The sequence below is a fragment of the Neoarius graeffei genome, chromosome 7 (genome assembly GCF_027579695.1).
Source record: "Neoarius graeffei isolate fNeoGra1 chromosome 7, fNeoGra1.pri, whole genome shotgun sequence".
In the NCBI taxonomy this organism is placed as follows: Eukaryota; Metazoa; Chordata; class Actinopteri; order Siluriformes; family Ariidae; genus Neoarius; species Neoarius graeffei.
Window position 1 is genome coordinate 74640103 of NC_083575.1, and position 19325 is coordinate 74659427.

A 19325-nucleotide genomic window follows, 5' to 3' on the forward strand; every position below is an offset into this window, starting at 1 on the left:
AAAAGATAAAAAGAAAATGGTCTTTGTGTGTGCTGTGAAGTGGTTTGAAAAAATGAAATCGGTATCGGCAGGTCACACTCCATGGAAAATCGGAATCGGCCCAAAAAATTGCAATCGGTGCATCTCTAGTAAAAACTAAACTTTAACTTCAATTTTGGTGAGTAATTTTCATAAATTTAAAAGACAGGTTTTCCACCAACATCAAGCCCAGCAAACTAATGGCCTGCCCAGTAATGTAAAGTTGGGTCGAGGAATGAAACCAGGCAGGGTTCTGGTAAAAATTGTTTTAGCTGTCTTCTCTTAAAGAATTTAAAGGAATTTAGATTGAACTGAATAATCTCAAATGCTTCTTGTAGCTTTAAAATAGTCCCAGCAGGTGACTCTGAAGAAAAATACTGTGTGTTTGAACACCGCCCACTGTAAACACTTTGCATACACCCCAATGACCGACTCCACCGACCGCCACGACACCACCGCGCACGATTCCCTCATCGGCACAGTGGAGCACCACAAATTGCTACCTGGTCTGTGGGAAACACTGTAAAGTATACTTTTATAAACTAAAAAGTGGTCTAGAAGTGTGTAATGAGTAAACCAATAGTATATTCCCAGTATACTACAAAGTATACTTTAGTAAACTAAAAAGTGGACTAGAAGTATAAAGCAAGTAAACTCATAGTATATTTCCAGTATACTATGAAGTATGCTTTTGTAAACTAAAGAGTGGACTACAAGTATAGAACAAGTAAACTATTAGTATATAAGTTTACTTGTGGTATACTTGCAGTACAAAAAAAAATACTAGTTGTATACTCAAAGTTTACTTTTCTTAGACTTAAAGTATATTTTTTATAAAGTAAAAGTGGGCCAATTTAGTCCCAAGAAGTATTAGATTAGTTTACTTGCAAGTATACTGTAAGTACATTGATATCAGTATACTTGGTACACAAAAGTATACTTAAGGAAACATACTTTAACTTTACTTAAGTACTGTATACTTAATAAAATGAACTTGAAGTATACTTCATTTTGATAAGGGCTGAGCTCAAGCGTAGGATTAATTCGATGCATTAATAATGATGTCAGTGGAAAGTCCTCGTAAAGAAAGACAAATGTGTGTGTGTGTGTGTGTGTGTGTAATCTTCCATGTGATGACCTGTTGATGTTGAACTCGTATTCCTTGCACTTCCTCTATTACTAATGTGTATTAATGTGCACTACTTATTCTGTTTCATGATCGTGTTGTGTGTAGCTTGACTGACTGCTTTGTGAATAGTGTGTGTCAGAAAACCTGAGAGGCAACACATTGTCTAAACCTCTGTTGGATTGAATTTTGCCTTACTGTACCTGTAGGTTGAGTAAGATAAAAGTAACTGCCAAATACACAAACTGAAATATTCAGAATCAGAAGTGAGTTTATTGCCAAGTACATTCTCACATACAAGGATTTTGCTTTGCTGTTTGGTGCTTGAACAGTTAGATAAAAGGATTTAAAACTAGATAGAAACTGTGACTAAAGTCACAGTAATTTGCGCTAGCTGACCTTTGTCAATTGAAGGTCAAGGAAAAGTTGTGTGCTGCCACCCTGAAAAAAAAAATAATGAAAATTAACAGAGTTATAAGTGATTGAAAAAAGCCCATTTTTCATGGATCATTCTGGTTCAGTGATCCAGATCAGCACCAAAAGTCATAGTAATGTAATTCAGCCCAGAGTTATTCTTCTTGTGAAATTTGGTGATGACTGGTTAAAAACTGAGGGAGAAATAGCATCGTAAAAATGTGAGGATACTACTACTACTACTAATAACTAGATAGATACTGCGACTAAAGTCACAGTGATTTGCGCTAGCTCTTACAAACCAGGATGTCTAGTCACCATACCCTAGATCCGGAATAGTAAGAGATAGAGAATGATGCTTAGTGAGGAAAAAAGCCCGTTTTTCATGGATCATTCTGGTTTGGTGATCCAGATCACCACCAAAAGTCATAGCAACTTAATTCAGCCCAGAGTTATTCGGCATGTGAAATTTAGTGGTGACTGGTTGAAAACTGAGGGAGAAATAGCGTCCTAAAAATGTTATAATAATAATAATAATAATAATAATAATAATAATAATAATAATAATAATCAGAGATGCAACAGACTCCAAAGATAACACTGAAGGAGCTCTGGCCAAATGACTCTAAAATTGATCTTTTTGGCCATCATTGGAAATGCCATGTGTGGCGCAAACCCAACACCCTGAGAACACCATTCCTACACTGAAGCATGGTGGTGGCAGCATCATGCTGTGGGGATATTTTTCATTTTCAGGGACAGGAAAGCTGGTCAGGACTGAAGGAAAGATGGATGGTACTAAATACAGGGCAATTCTGGAGGAAAACCTGTTTGAGTCAGCCAGAGGTTTGAGACTGGGACGAAGGTTCACAGTCCAGCAGGACAATGACCCTAAACATACTGCTAAAGCTACACTGGAGTGGTTTAAAGGGAAACATTTAAATGTCTTGGAATGGCCTAGTCAAAGCCCAGACCTCAATCCAATTGAGAATCTGTGGCATAACTTGAAGATTGCTGTACACCAATGCAACTCATCTAACTTGGAGTTGGAGCAGTTTTGCCTTGAGGAATGGGCAAAAATCCCAGTGGCTAGATGTGCTAAGCTAATAGAGACATACCCCAAGAGACTTGCAGCTGCAATTGCAGCAAAAGGTGTCCCTACAAAGTATTGACTTTGGGGGTGAATACCTACGCACACTCCAGATTTCTGTTTTTTTCATCTTAATTATTGTTTGTGTCACAATAAAACAATTTTCACCTTTAAAGTGGTGTATTGTGTAAATCAAATGGTGCTAACCCACCCATGTGACAAAACAGGACAAACACAAAGGGGAATGAATACTTTTTCAAGACACTGTAAATAGAATAAAAATAAGAAGAATCTAAAATATACCATTTGAAAAGTGGACATGTTTAAGGGGAATGTGCATGGGTTGTTTTGAAGTCCAAGCTGTACAGTATGTCCCGGAATGTGCAATAATAGGTCACAGGATGAAGCTGAAGAGTCATGACCGTGAAATATATAAAATAGCAGTTCAGAGAGGAAGTGCATTAATGTCACAGATTGAAAGTGTGAGGTTAGAGTCAGTGAGGGTCTCAGACCTTAATGATGAGGCCAGCTGCAGTGGGGAAAAAGCTGAACTTATGGAGTGAGGTTTTGGTTCTAATGGACCGCAAGATCCCACCAGAGGGGAGTGATTTTAAAAAGTTTGTGTCTGGGGTGAGAGGGGTTGGCTACAATCCCTTCTGCTCTCCTCAGGGTCCCGGACTGTGATGATGGAACTATGGCACTTGTTCTCAGAGGCAAGGGAATGTCTCTGGACATTTTAGCTCACAAAATGTCTGGTGAGATTTTTTTTTTTAAAACAGGAAGTGATGAAAACTGTATATTTTCTATTTGTTCCTAGTCTGTCCGGTTTTTAGGTGTTTACATCATTTGACTTGTTTAGACAGAGATGTAGACCAAACAAGCTGCAATTTCATCTTTTAAGGATTTTGGAAAGAAAAATAAAATTGGCAAGCCATCCAATTATACCAGGAAACAGAAATGACTTATCTTGCATCAGACATCAGCAGCCGGTTTCACTAAGTTAGACTATGACTTTAACTTAGACAGCAGGTATAGTCGGGCTTAGCATAGACGTCTAACAAATACTGTTGCACAAAGCAGTTAAGACTCTGACTATCTTAAGTCATACTATGCTGCAAAGGATTGTGGGTATTTTAAGACTCTTTTCAAAACAAAAAAAATGGCAGACAGTGGTCGTTCAGTGCCGTTTAGCCACTCGGAAAATCTGGCTATATTAGAGGTATTTAATTCCTACAAAGACGTTTTATTAGGCAAATTCAGCGAAGAATGTAGCAATAAGAAAAAACATGAAGTGTGGGAAAAAATAACGTCGTCTGTGAATAGCGTTAATCCATCTGCGAGAAGAGATGTTACTGCCGTGCAGAAACGGTTTAAAAATATGGTCCAAGAAGCAAAAAAAGAAATTTTCAAACGTAAAAACACCCCCACTGGAGGAGGGGGTTTGAAGAAACTAAAAGTAACCACCGAAATGGTCATCAACATTTATGGCGACGAGTCGCCCTTATTCTGGGGAGTGAAAGGAGGAAAGGAGAGCGGAGTAACCGGCTTCGCCAGACCCAGCAGCAACTCCCTTAGCAACGTTGCTAGCAACGTTGAAGCTGAGGCTCCTTCACCCTCAGAGTTGTCATCACCCAGTACCTGCGCGGATGTGACACTACACGAAGAGCCTACCGATCAGGAGGAAATTACAGGTAGAGTCTTGTTTAAGTTATAAACGTTGTCAAGTGGGGTTTTATTGTCATTTCAGCATAAACAGTAGGGGAGATTATGTTCCCACAGCACTGAGCTAAGCTACAGTTACCTTGCGATGGTGAAATAGCTATTCCACTCGGTTGATACCAAGGTCTGTTACTAAATGATGGAACATAGGTTTGACCCATAGACTATACAGTCGTTGGTTTGACCAACATAGATTTAAATTCTGCTACAGTAGGTAGTACACGTAAAGAAAGACGTTTGGAACAAGCTGCCCTAAATACTATGTTGTGGTGTGACTACAGTTTCTAATAATGAAAACCTTGGTCTGATTTTTTTTTTTTAAGTTTCCTTGATCTCTGAACTGGTTGTGGAGGACTCCCAGACATCTGCCACCACCAGAACCACCACCATGGCCATGGTGCTTGACAAGCAATACAACAAGATTGAGGTCTTGCAGCTCCAAAAGGAAAGACTGCAACTTAAATTGAAGAGACTCGCACAGATGGAGGAGTGATGTAGTAATGTGTGTGTGTGTGTGTGTGTGTGTGTGTGTGTGTGTGTGTGTGTGTATGAGAGAGAGAGAGAGAGAGAGAGAGATAAGTGATGAGTGGTGATGTAATTATATGCATAAATAAATTGATATATTTATATTATTGATAAGTAATAAAATGAATAAGCTGGCATTACACTGTTTGTTCTTTATTGAATACTTTATAGTTAGATTATAATAGCCTAAATTTGTGTATTACATACTTGCAATGTACTTCACTGCCTTAACATTTCAAGCTTTCTTGTAGTTATTGACATTGATGGCACTTATGGCTTGACTGTTTTTTTTTTTAAATTAAATTTTATTCATTTAAGAAAGTATGTCCAGTAATAATAGTAACAATAGTAATAATAATAACAATAGTAATAATAAGAACACAATAACGAACAACACTATAATAATAATAACACACACACACACACACACACACACACACACTGATTCACACACTATTTCGCTAACACACAATGCAAGTGGTCTTTAGTTTCTGTTGGAGATTGGTCAGTCTTGTGCATTGAAGATTCTCTCCACATACATTTGGCGCACAAATCGACCAGCTCCTTGCTGGTCCTCTTCATCCTCTCTGTCCTCTACGCTGTGATGGACATAGCCCTTAGACCCATATTAGACTGGGGGGAGGGTGTCTTATTTTTTAAGCCTAAAATTAGACTTAAAAAATTAGTCTTAACTTTTGTGAAACTGTCTTACTTGCATTAGACTGGTCTATAAAGAAACTTAAGACCAATCTTAACCCATAGACCAGTCTAAACTACTTTAGTGAAACCCGCTGCAGGAGTGTGAAGACTAACACATGCGTCTACTGAGACACATGAAGCCGGTCAGACACGTCTATTCAAACTGCTGCTGGTGCTGTATCACAGCCAGAGTTGTAGTCGAGTCACTAAACCTCGAGTCCGAGTCCAGTCTCGAGTCCCCAGTGTTCAAGTCCGAGTCAAGTCCAAGTCATTCAGGAAAATTTCGAGTTGAGTCCGAGTCGAGTCCAGCACTCCAACTGCACCATTTGACGGTGGCTGTTTTAGCACCATTAACATGAGTTTGTTCCTAAACATGACGTATGAACAGGTGAATGTGCTTCTCTTTGTCAGGGAGTGCGAAGTATTCTGTCAGAGATGGTTGGGAGATGGATGTAAATGCAGAAGGTGTGTTTATTAATACAAGTGAAGACAGGTAAACAATCCAGAACGGCAGGCAAAATCGTAAAACAGTGAAACAGGCAGTAGGTCGAGCGAGGCACAAACACGCAGAATCAAAGACAAGAAACAGGAAATCAGGGATCAGGAAACCAAACAAGGAAATAAGGCTTAGTAATGTGTCAGAAATGCAACTCAATACTTCGCAAAGTAAGTGTGTTTTTACAGTTTTTATACTGTATAGGTGCGCTGATTGCGCCTTAATTCTGTGCAGGTGCAAGTCATTTATGGTGCACAAGAGAGTCCACTTGGTGCGGGCGCTGTCCAGAGCGCGCCCGAGAGTCTATCTGATGCATGTGCCAAGGCGCGCAGGTGTGACACTCTTGCACGAAATTAGTACAAAAATGAATGTAGATATAAATATACCAAATTATTATGGCATGTTACAAAAAGTAAAGAAAAAAGCCGAGTCTTGTCTCCAATTTAAGAGTCCAAATCCGAGTCATCAGTGCACAAGTCCAAGTCAAATCACGAGTCCTTAAAATTAAGGCACGAGTCAGACTCGAGTACTACAAGCCTGATCACAGCGCTGCGTAACACCCTTGGAGGAAAGCATTATCTGCCCTCTTCTGTATACATGAGCTCACAGAGGCTAAAGATTGGATGGTGTTGCTGTGATTGACAGGAAGGAAAGAGTATGCTATCCCTCCTACCCTGAGAGAATGGCCAATTTTGCTCTCGTCTCCCAGCCACTGAAATCAGGTCTTTATTTATAATAGGTGATTGTATGAAAAATATCCATATTTTCTGTCAAATTTGTGCAACATAATGTATGATTTGTTTAATTTAACTCCTTAATCTCCTGGTTTAATATTTAGTCATGGAGCTTAACATACATCTGGGCCCAAGGATGCAAATTCATCAGATTAAGAGGTTAATGAAATGGCAAAAAACCATATACCAAATTATTATGGCATGTTACAAAAAGTAAAGAACATTGACTAAATTTTCATGATTGATTGTAGCAGTCACTGTTGAGTACTTAAGATATTCCTAGTCATTAAAGGCATTAAGAATTTATCCCAGGACAGTTATCTTCAGATTATTGCCACTTGTGTATCGAGCACTCACAGGTAGTTTACCCAGAAGTATATGTGTGTGTGTGTGTGTGTGTGTGTGTAAGAAAGTGGAAACAAAAGAGAAAGGGAATAGCATCACATCAAAATATTTGTGATTATTTTTTTTAGATCTCAGCTCTCATGTGTCCTCTGTGGAGGAGAGGATCACACAGGAAGCCAGCGAGCTGGAGAAACGCCTCAGCATGCTATCAGTGTGTAGCCGCCAGAGCAGCACAGGTAACGCACACACATATATACATTTTTACACCTCAAAGTATATTTATTCAGTAACCACAGTGAAAACAGCAGGGAAATCATAGAGTTGGTCTTGACCCTCTGATGTAGCCTGAGAATATTACACAGTGGTTGTCCAAGTGAGATATATGAACCATATCCAGGAAGTGTGTGTGTGTGTGTGTGTGTGTGTGTGTGTGTGTTTAAATATCTGCAATGTTGGAAATCACTGGCTTCTTATATAATAGTTATTATTCTATCCATATTCACTGGATATGAGCAATTGCACGCTCTGATTAGCTACTCTACTACTAGGCTATCAGCTCATATACCGTGAGTAGAGAAAAACAAATTGGAGGATGTTTTGCTGAACCAACCAAGGACGAAATAAAAACTGTACTCGAAAACAAAACCCTAAAAAATACAAAAAACCAACAAAATATAGAATAATAAAAGTATTTGATAGTAAGAACATATCTTATTTTTTAATTTTCAAGAATTATAGCGTTTTTCACAAATTCTTACTGTCATTTTGCCGGTTTGTTTACATTCTTCATCTTTAAGCATTAAAATTTGTTAAATTTTTTTTTTTAGACTGGTTCAAAAGCGTAAAGAAGTTTGAAAATTACAGAACTGAAATGTCCAAGGAAGAATTAAATAAATGTCTAAAGCTATTCTATACCTCAGCATGACAGCAAGATGGCACTTTCTACAAAAAAACAACACTAAAGTCAATTCGTGCAGCCATCGATAAGTTTTTAAGAAGTCCACTTAAACAGAAATGATTTTGTTGGACATTTTGTATGAAGTTTTTATTGATCGAATTTGCAAAAAAATAAAAATAAAAATGCTCTGTTTCTCAAAATCCAGTGAATGTGGATAAAATAAAACATTTATTCCACTCAATCTCGTCGTACATGGCTTATAGCCAACACAGCGCTGCGGACCTCGTCAGCTATCAGCTCATGTACGACTCGATTTCGTGGAACAATTGTTAATTAGACTGTTTGTCACTTGACTTGAACCTGTTTAATCCAAGCCTCAAGAACTTAAAAACATGTATGCCTGTAAATAATGTTAAACATGTTCTGTCAGTGCATAGTTAAGGAAAAGAAGCACTATGGCTCAAGTAAATAACACTCATAAAAATTTAAACAACGAGCCTGATATCTAAATGGCTGAATTTCAGAAATCTGCACGGAGGGTGTGTGAATGTTTTGCAGTTAAAGGGGTCCTTAGATGTAAAAAGTTTCTCTGATATAAGGGAATAAATATGGAATATATTCTTCACAGTTTAACAAAAACTTCACAGATCTTATACCATTGCCTTTTCTAAAGATTAACCAACACAATACTGGATCATTAAACACTACTACATTACCAGTGAAGTGTGAATGTGTACCCAGGTTGCCAGTTCATGTCTCATCCATTGGGATTATAGATAGATGGATAGATGGACAGATTGATTGATTGATTGATTGATTGATTGATTGATTGATTGATTGATTGATTGATTGACTTTATTGATCCCAAGCTGGGAAATTATGTTACAGCAGCAAGTTTTCAGACATGCGAAAAAAAAAAGACACACTATACAACATAAAATAGAATTTAAAAAAAAATCCTAAGAACAAGCAGACTTTACAATATACAGATAAAAATGTAATGATAAAAAATAAATAAATAAATAAATAAATAAATATACTGCGAGTTGGCCTAGTGGTTAGTGTGTTTGCCTCTTGATCGGGAGATCGGGTGTTCTACTCACGGCTGGGTCATACCAAAGACCATCATAAAAATGGTACCTACTGCCATCTGGCAAGGCACACTGCAATACAGATGCAAGTAGGGAGTCAAACTCTTGCGGTTACCAGAGGACTAGCCCCCCACTGTAACTCTAGCTATGTAATAGGCGAGAGGCCAAGGGCTATGGAAACAGAGATCAGCGCCGCCCTATACGCCACATGACGTGGGAAGGACTTTGATTTTTTATATATCTCATCTCATCTCATTATCTCTAGCCGCTTTATCCTGTTCTACAGGGTTGCAGGCAAGCTGGAGCCTATCCCAGCTGACTACGGGCGAAAGGCAGGGTACACCCTGGACAAGTCGCCAGGTCATCACAGGGCTTTATATATATATATATATATATATATATATATATATATATATATGAGTGATTCCACGCTTATGGGTACTGAAATGGGGACATGAACTTATTTTTAAAAATTCACCTAAAACCATTTCTTTTTTTACCATCAGGTCACAAAACATGTAATCTTTAATGAATGATATGTTAAAAGATAACTTTCATTTTCTGAGATATAATAAAAACATATTTATATGCCAAAGTCAAGCCTATGAGTTCCAAAATGATGTCTGTTACATTACTTCTGTTACGATTGTCCATCTCGCGTCTGTTACAAATTAATTACAATCTAGCTATATACCATGTTAATCTTATTGAAAGAATATGTATGTTTATTCTACTACACATGTTTATTAATTATATTTGCTAAAACATCACCTTCCTATGTTTCAAAACGTAATTCTACATTGTTAAAATTGAGAATATATGTGTCCACAACACTTCTGTTACGTTCTGACTTTGGCATATAAATATGTTTTTATTACATCTCAGAAAATTAAAGCTATCTTTTAACATATCATTCATTAAAGATTACATGTTTTGTGACCTGATGGTAAAAAAAAGAAATGGTTTTAGGTGAATTTTTAAAAATAAGTTCATGTCCCCATTTCAGTACCCATAAGCGTGGAATCACTCATATATATATTTGCTTTGTACAAGTGAATGTGCACAAAAATTGCGATGAATGAAAATAAAAACTATGCAAAAGTGGCAGTATTGAATGGAAGATAAATAAATAAAAACAAATAAACTCTAAAGGTGCAAAGTGACTAATGGGAGTAAAGAGGGAGGCTCTGACAGTGAAAAGTTCCAGGAGGATCAGGGTTATAAACAGGACGACACAGTAGAGAGGTCACAGTTCTCTCTGTTAGACAGAGGTGAGTTATTCATCTCATCACAGGATGATGGCTTGGGGCAGGAAAGAATTCCTGTATTGGTCCCTATGACAGCGAAGCTCAAATAGTCTGTTGGAGAAGCTGCTCCACTGTCTGTGGTGGAGAGGGTGGTCAGGATTATCCATGATGGATAACAGTTTGTCCAGAGTCCTCCTCTCCACCACAGCCTCAAAAGTGTCCTGTTTGCAGCCAATTATGGAGCCAGCCTTCTTTATCAGTAAAGAAGAAATTTATTGATGTAAATCAGAAACAGTGACACTTCAGAATATTACACTTCAGTTGATAATAAGCTTGGTAAAGAAACAGTCAGTCTGGCAGCCTTGGCAGGTGCACATGTGCTTTTAATAATCTGTAATTTCTTCTTTCTTCTAATTGGTCAGCGTCCCACTCCAGCTCTGCAGGAGATGCCCGCAGTATCTCAAGCTCCTCCTCCGAGACTAGCCACTCAGATGTCAGCCTGAGCAGTCGCCTAGCAACATGGGCTGACCCAGTTCGATTCCCAGTTCCTACAGAGCACTCTATGTCTGTCTCAGGAGCGATGGGATCGAGGCCATCCAGTGAGGAACATCATGAAGGATTATTCCGGCCCTCGACTAAACCACCCCGCCCTAGAGGACTTCAGGAGGCCGGGCGACAGAGCTCAACTGACAGCGGCATCGCCACCGGGAGCCACTCATCCTACTCCGGAAGCTTCTCATCCTATACAGGCAGCTTAGATACAACGCAGGGAGAGATTGAGGAGTTCGGCTCGGCGATGAGCCTCACACTGAACACAAATTCCAGCACAAACCTGACTGCAAACCCCAACACTCCAACTTCCACTTCGAACACAAACCCCAGACTTCCTCCACCGTTCCAAACATCAAGCACATTAGCAAGTCCCACTCCCTTACCACCAGGGCACAGACTATGCATTTGCCCCATCATTGGGGTATCTGAAGCACGGGATTTGGAGTACCAGGTGCCTGTTCAGCTCCTGCAGCACTATGACACCCCTCGTAGACTCATCCAGCCACACCCCTCCACTTCCTCCTCAACCTCTTCCTCAACCCAGAAGCCTGAGTGTGGCCCATTAGAGCCACTAGGAAGCTCTGCTTCTCCCAAACTCACTGCACCCATGAGGCTGAGTGGGAGCGGTGACGGAGTACTACCCCCTGGAGGCTTCACCATGCAGCGACACATTCTCTGTCCTCTCTGTGGAGGATTGAAGGTAGTGGGGTTTTTCTCTTTTCTCCATCTTGTTTGTCTTTTTGTGTGCACATTAAGTACAACTTTAAATCAAAGTCATCATAACATCATGAGAAAGAATACACCATTGATCAGGGTTACCAGGTCTGGATCCAGTCCAGTTGATCAAAAACAGCACCATGATGATGCACTTTCCTTAAGTACTTCTTCTTTCATCAAATTCTTCAAATGGTCTTCAATAAATAAATAAATAAATAAATAAATAAATATTCTATCCACATTCACTGAATATGAGCAATCGTGCACTCTGATTGGCTACTCTACTAGTAGGCTATCAGCTCATGTACCGTTAGTAGAGAAGAAAAAAATGGCGGAGCGTGTTACTGAAACAACTGATGACAAAATGAAAACTGTACTCAAAAACAAAACCCCCAGAATTATCAAGTATTTAAAAGAAACAGAAATAGCTAAAAGAATATATTTTACCCCAATATCTCCTGTTCTACACTCCAGCCCATTCAATGGTGGGAATGCACCTTTAAAGTGCATATCCTGGACCAATTTTTTTTTTTTATATATGAAAGTATGTCCCTTTACACACTCATCCAGAAGGGTTATTTTGCACAAGGCCATCTGTCTACAGCAGTAAAAAATAAAATAACAAAATGCATCTGGAAAAATCCCAAGGAAGTCTGGAGTCAGATTCATGACATCACCTGCGGAAGCGCCAGCAGGCTGCGCGAGCTTGCACGGTTTCCGTGCACAGCCTGTGTAGACCAAGTTTAGTAGCTAGCAATTTTGCATTGAAATATGGAATTGTCACCTGAGCGCAATGTGGGAAACGATGAGTACTAATCCTATCAAGATTGGTGTTGCTACACCCTCCTATGATACATCTGTTAGTCATTTTAATAATTATGTGATAACATTGAAGAAATTTGCAGAAAAACACCAGGTTGTTTTCTCATAAACAAACCAGCACTGACGTAGGATTCAGAGGGAGGCGTCCTGTACGTGACGTCATGAAAATCAATGTTTCCCAGGAAATCCAAATGCCAAGTTTTTTCAGAGGCGGACGAATTCGCCTCAAATGGCTTAATTTCAACTGAATTTTTCTGGTATTGCGCAAGGTAAAAAAAATTGCACAAAATGCAAAATGTGACAGATATTTGACCAAAGTTTAATATAAAATAGGAGAATTACATTGATCTTGCTCCTGAATTTACCCGTGATATGCACTTTAAGTTGGTTTGCCAGCCACCAAAAAAGAAGAAGAAGAAAACCCCCCAAAATATTAAAAAAAAGCGACAAACTATGGAATGAAAGTATTTGATGGTATGAATGTATCTTTTTTTATTTTTCAAGAAATCATCAGATTTTTCAAAAATTGCGACTGTCATTTCATCGGGGTTTTTTTGCATTCTAAGTGGAAATGATTTTGTCAGACATTTTGTATAAAGTTTTTATTTATCGAATTTGCAAAAAATAAAAATGTGCCATTTCTCAAAATCCAGTGAATGTAGATAGAATAAAATAGTTATTGCACTCAGTCTCATCGTACATGGCTTATAGCTACGCTTCTTGTTAGCTATCAGCTCAACTCGATTTCATGGAATAGCTGTTTTTTTAAATTTATATATATATATATATATATATATATATATATATATATATATATATATATATATATATACACACACACACACACACAAGTGCTGCCAGGCAAGACAAACCTCACCCGGCAGCACTTATTTTATACCTGTATGTTAATAATGGTAATATTTCTCAATCATCAGCTGTCAGGTTATAGTCCTATGAAAATCCATGACCTTGAGTTTGACATTTCAAAGTCATTCAAGGTCAAAGGTCATGATGCCAAATGAAAGCCCATATGGCACTTCCTATAAGTTGATAATGGTAAATATCTGTCTACCATCAACCGTTTTCAAGTTACAGCCCTCTGAAAATCCGTAACCTTGAGTTTGACCTTTCAAGGTCATTCAAGGTCAAACATCATGGTGCCAAATGAAAGGCCATATGGGAGTTCCTATATGCTCATAACAGTAAATATTTGTCTATGGGCAACTGTTTTTGAGTTATAATGGAAAATGTTATTTTAACCGAAAGGTTGACCTTTCCGGTGACCTTCACCTTGATCCAATTACTCCCAAAATTTAATCAGGTAATCTACGGACTATTGTCCACCTACCCTGAAAATTTGAAGTCAAATCGGTGCAACCGTCTAGACGCTAGATTGTTAACAGACACACAAACAAGGTCAAATGTCATGGTGCCAAATGAAAGCCAATATATGACTTCCTATATATTGATAATGATAAACATCGGGCGGCACGGTGGTGTAGTGGTTAGCGCTGTTGCCTCACAGCAAGAGGGTCTGGGTTCGAGCCCCGTGGCCGGCGAGGGCCTTTCTGTGTGGAGTTTGCATGTTCTCCCCGTGTCCACGTGGGTTTCCTCCGGGTGCTCCGGTTTCCCCCACAGTCCAAAGACATGCAGGTTAGGTTAACTGGTGACTCTAAATTGACCGTAGGTGTGAATGTGAGTGTGAATGGTTGTCTGTGACAGCCCTGTGATGACCTGGTGACTTGTCCAGGGTGTACCCCGCCTTTCGCCGGGATAGGCTCCAGCTCGCCTGCGACCCTGTAGAACAGGATAAAGCGGCTAGAGATAATGAGATGAGATGATAAATATCTTAATTCTAACTGTTTTTGAGTTATAATGGAAAATATTCAAATTTTTAGCAATGGCCTTGACCCCCCTGACATTTGACACCCAACTGTTAAGAAAACTATGAGCGAGACCCCATCATGTAGCATATCAATGGGAGCAGAATTGAAAGATGAACATTTTGGAATTGGTTTGAAGTAAATATGTTGAATAGGAAGGAAGATATCATGAAAAAAATATTTTGACCTTTTTGGTGACCTTGACTAGATGACCATCAAAATGTTGGAGCGTCTATTTGAGACTAATGCCCATATATCCTGAAAGCTTCATGAAGATTGGTCCAGCTGTTTTTCCATAATGTTGCTAACAAAGAAACAAATAAAGAAACCCCACTGAAAACAATACCTCGCCCCCTGGTGGACTCCGTCCCGGGTGAGGTAATAAATAATAGTTATGAACATGAGTCAGTACATACAGTGGGGCAAAAAAGTATTTAGTCAGCCACCAACTGTGCAAGTTCTCCCACTTAAAAAGATGAGAGAGGCCTGTCATTTTCATCATAGGTACACTTCAACTATGAGAGACAGAATGGGGGGAAAGAATCCAGGAAATCACACTGTAGGATTTTAATGAATTAATTGGTAAATTCCTCGGTAAAATAAGTATTTGGTCACCTACAAACAAGCAAGATTTCTGGCTCTCACAGACCTGTAACAACTTCTTTAAGAGGCTCCTCTGTCCTCCACTCGTTACCTGTATTAATGGCACCTGTTTGAACTCGTTATCAGTATAAAATACACCTGTCCACAACCTCAAACAGTCACACTCCAAACTCCACTATGGTCAAGACCAAAGAGCTGTCAAAGGACATGTTAGGTTTTTTGTCACCTCTGGCCCTCACCATCTCGAGATCAGTCCCCTCGTGTCACCCAGACGTCTGGGGGTGAGTCGCAGAAAAAAGAAAGGAACCCCACAATCCAGTTCGCAGTCTTTATTCGCAAGTCCCCCAATACAACGAGAGAATACAGGGATTTTATATGTGTCTTATCTGTGTGGATGAAATGACATCACTGTTTGATATCTGTCTGTGTGTGTGTCTGTGTGGATATGCAGCTATGCTATGTGTGTGTGTGTGTAGGTGAATGTGTGTTATGTGTGTGCGTCGTAGGATGTCAGACTATGACAACAGTGACTAGGTCAGTAAACCTTGGACTGAGCAAAACACATCTTAATAAGCAATATATTTCATATTAGCAGATGTTCTAACAGATATCAACATTTACGCACAACCTTAGGTCAGAGATAGAATGTTCCAAAAGATATCAGTATTACGTCTCGAGCAATGTGTCTAGCTTAGACAGAAGGTCACACAGTAACTTGGTCAAGTTACACAGAATTCATTGCCTTCTAGCTGAAATAGTAAAATAGAACAGAACAGAACAGAACAGAACAATATTAAAAATAAATCCTTACAATTTTGTCACAAAATAAATTACTGCCTTCTTGGTCAAGAATAAATACTTAAAATTATTTATCCTTACAAAGGAATAAAACCTTACAGGACACCAGAAACAAAATTGTAGATCTGCACCAGGCTGGGAAGACTGAATCTGCAATAGGTAAGCAGCTTGGTGTGAAGAAATCAACTGTGGGAGCAATTATTAAAAAATGGAAGACATACAAGACCACTGATAATCTCCCTCGATCTGGGACTCCATGCAAGATCTCACCCCGTGGGGTCAAAATGATCACAAGAACGGTGAGCAAAAATCCCAGAACCACACGGGGGGACCTAGTGAATGACCTGCAGAGAGCTGGGACCAAAGTAACAAAGGCTACCATCAGTAACACACTACGCCGCTAGGGACTCAAATCCTGCAGTGCCAGACGTGTCCCCCTGCTTAAGCCAGTACATGTCCAGGCCCATCTGAAGTTTGCTAGAGAGCATTTGAATGATCCAGAAGAGGATTGGGAGAATGTCATATGGTCAGATGAAACCAAAATAGAACTTTTTGGTAAAAACTCAACTTGTCGTGTTTGGAGGAGAAAGAATGCTGAGTTGCATCCAAAGAACACCATACCTACTGTGAAGCATGGGGGTGGAAACATCATGCTTTGGGGATGTTTTTCTGCAAAGGGACCAGGATGACTGATCCGTGTAAAGGAAAGAATGAATGGGGCCATGTATCATGAGATTTTGAGTGAAAACCTCCTTCCATCAGCAAGGGCCTTGAAGACGAAATGTGGCTGGGTCTTTCAGCATGACAATGATCCCAAACACACCACCTGGGCAACGAAGGAGTGGCTTCATAAGAAGCATTTCAAGGTCCTGGAGTGGCCTAGCCAGTCTCCAGATCTCAACCCCATAGAAAATCTTTGGAGGGAGTTGAAAGTCTGTGTTGCCCAGCGACAGCCCCAAAACATCACTGCTCTAGAGGAGATCTGCATGGAGGAATGGGCCAAAATACCAGCAACAGTGTGTGAAAACCTTGTGAAGACTTACAGAAAACGTTTGACCTCTGTCATTGCCAACAAAGGATATATAACAAAGTATTGAGATGAACTTTTGTTATTGACCAAATACTTATTTTCCACCATAATTTGCAAATAAATTCTTTAAAAATCAGACAGACAATGTGATTTTCTGGATTTTTTTTCTCATTTTGTCTCTCATAGTTGAGGTATACCTATGATGAAAATTAATTACAGGCCTCTCTCATCTTTTTAAGTGGGAGAACTTGCACAATTGGTGACTGACTAAATACTTCTTTGCCCCACTGTAATAGGCTAGGCACTGACTGCTTGTGCCAATAAAATTCCACCTTACTTATTTTGCTCATGAAAGATTAATATAATTAATGCAAAAAAGCCCATCCCTCAACTCAGGGAAAAATAAATAAATAAATAGATTAAAACCATGGATCTGGTAATACTTAATCGACTTTAACAATAACATTGTAATTTTAGAATATTTTACAAGCATAAGACAATTATTGAAGATATTTTATTAAATTGTGACTTTATAATCTATTGTTTTTGATAATATCCAAAACTCTTCAGTTAAAGTGACTCCATGAGCCATCAGTTTTGAATGAATTCTTTCGATATGTTATAAGAAACTGTGTTGTGGGGTTTTTTTTCAGTTAAACTTTTGCCTTTTCTTTTTGCAAACTGCACATTGCAGAGTGAGCGGGAGTGAGAAATGTTTCAGACTTTTAAGCCTTCACTTATGCACGTTCCTGCTAAATCTTAAATCTTCACACTCCGTTTCATCACACTTGCTTTTACCCCAGTGACGTCCCATCAGGAGGTGTAGCAAAACAAAGCTGCTGTGTGAATTTAAATAAGGTTGTCATCTTTTTTTTGTAGGCTTCAAAATGATCTGTGCACACATTAATTAGCTTCAGAGATGAACTTGTGTTTCACATAAAAGCTCAACACCTCCTCAAATTCACTACAGGTGTTACACTGTGATGAGACAAACCTTTACTGGCTCCTGCTTGGTTGGAGTGAAAATGTGCAGTCACACTGGCCCACTATGGATAAGACTGGACAACTTGTATTAGCAAAAAGATCCTAAAGCACTGATTTTTCGCCACTTGATACCCTTCAAGCTTTATCTTGCTTAATTGGATCTTATTGACATTTGACTTCGGATTATTTGTCTGGATTTTCTGCCTGTCAGGCTTTTCATTTGTTCCAGTTGATGTAGGTCATTATACATGTAAGCAGTTGCGGTCTGTGACCGTATTTATCATCAGATAGAAAAATACCAGTGTTGCTATAGCCGATGAACCGATGTCAGCAGATACGATTATGGCCCTTTTTACGCCTCCAGTCACAGTTAGGACAGATTAGCATTTTTGCCTGAAGTAAAGTGAAGACACAGCCCGTAACAATGAAGATGTGATTTTACTGACAAGACTAAACTGACTTGTGTCGCTAACTACACAACTTAACGAGTTATACAGGCTACCTGTCAGGTCATTATGCTAACTAATTACAGTACAGTAAGTTCTGGCAAAGCATGTTACAGTGTGTCTCCTCTCAGTTCAATTCATGAGGAATAAAACACAAAGTGTGCTGTTATTGGAAAATAATGAATGACATAAAGCATTACAGTTACCACTATTGTTGATTATTTTCCTATTAAACCATTTCCTGAAGTGCTTTATTCCTCTTATACCATAGTAATTTGCCAATGACAACATTTGTTAAATTAATGAACACTTTATGCTTTTTTAACAATTTATAGTCACATTTTATATATATATATATATATATATATATATATATATATATATATATATATAATATATATAAACAGTTATTTCATGAAATCGAGTTGTACATGAGCTGATAGCTGATGAGGTGCGTAGCACTGTGTTGGCTATAATCCATGTACGACGAGACTGAGTGGAATAATTATTTTATTCTATCCATATTCACTGGATTTTGAGAAACAGAGCATTTTTATTTGTATTTTTTGCAAATTCGATAAATAAAAACTTTATACAAAACATCCGACAAAATCTTTTCCGCTTAGAATGTAAACAAACCGGCGAAATGACAGTAGTAATTTGTGGAAAACGTTATTGTAATATTTTGTTTAATTTTCTTAATAGTGGAGCAAAGCTCCATGCTGATGAGAATATGGTAATACAGCAACCTGATTTTTGATGGGTTTTGCATCAGTACGTACAAACGATGAAGGTGTAGCACCACAGGGTCCCCAACCATAAGTGCAAGGCAATGTATCTCATAAACACTTGACCACCAGACAATGAAGTTTGTATTTTTATTTACATAAAATGGATGGGTTTTTATCCAGCACTTATTTTTAATTTGCTTTATAAAAAAATAATGTGGGATTATTTACTAACACATTTTACACACATCAAGAGCTCTGCTTTTAGGCAGTGTATATATATATTAACCAAAAAAATAAATACAGTAAATATATAATTTGTAAAGGTTGGAGTAAAACAAACTATTCACGAAAATATTA

The 19325-nt window shown here is 38.6% G+C and overlaps 1 protein-coding gene across 1 annotated transcript in view; it reads left to right on the forward strand.

Moving 5' to 3' along the window:
- dok7b (docking protein 7b) overlaps window positions 1-19325 on the forward strand; it is a 162035-nt gene that overhangs the window by 116663 nt on the left and 26047 nt on the right. The window contains exons 6-7 of the mRNA XM_060926403.1: window positions 7295-7402; window positions 10825-11654. Coding sequence (XP_060782386.1) covers window positions 7295-7402; window positions 10825-11654 — 938 coding nt within the window. The remainder of the gene's footprint in view (window positions 1-7294; window positions 7403-10824; window positions 11655-19325) is intronic.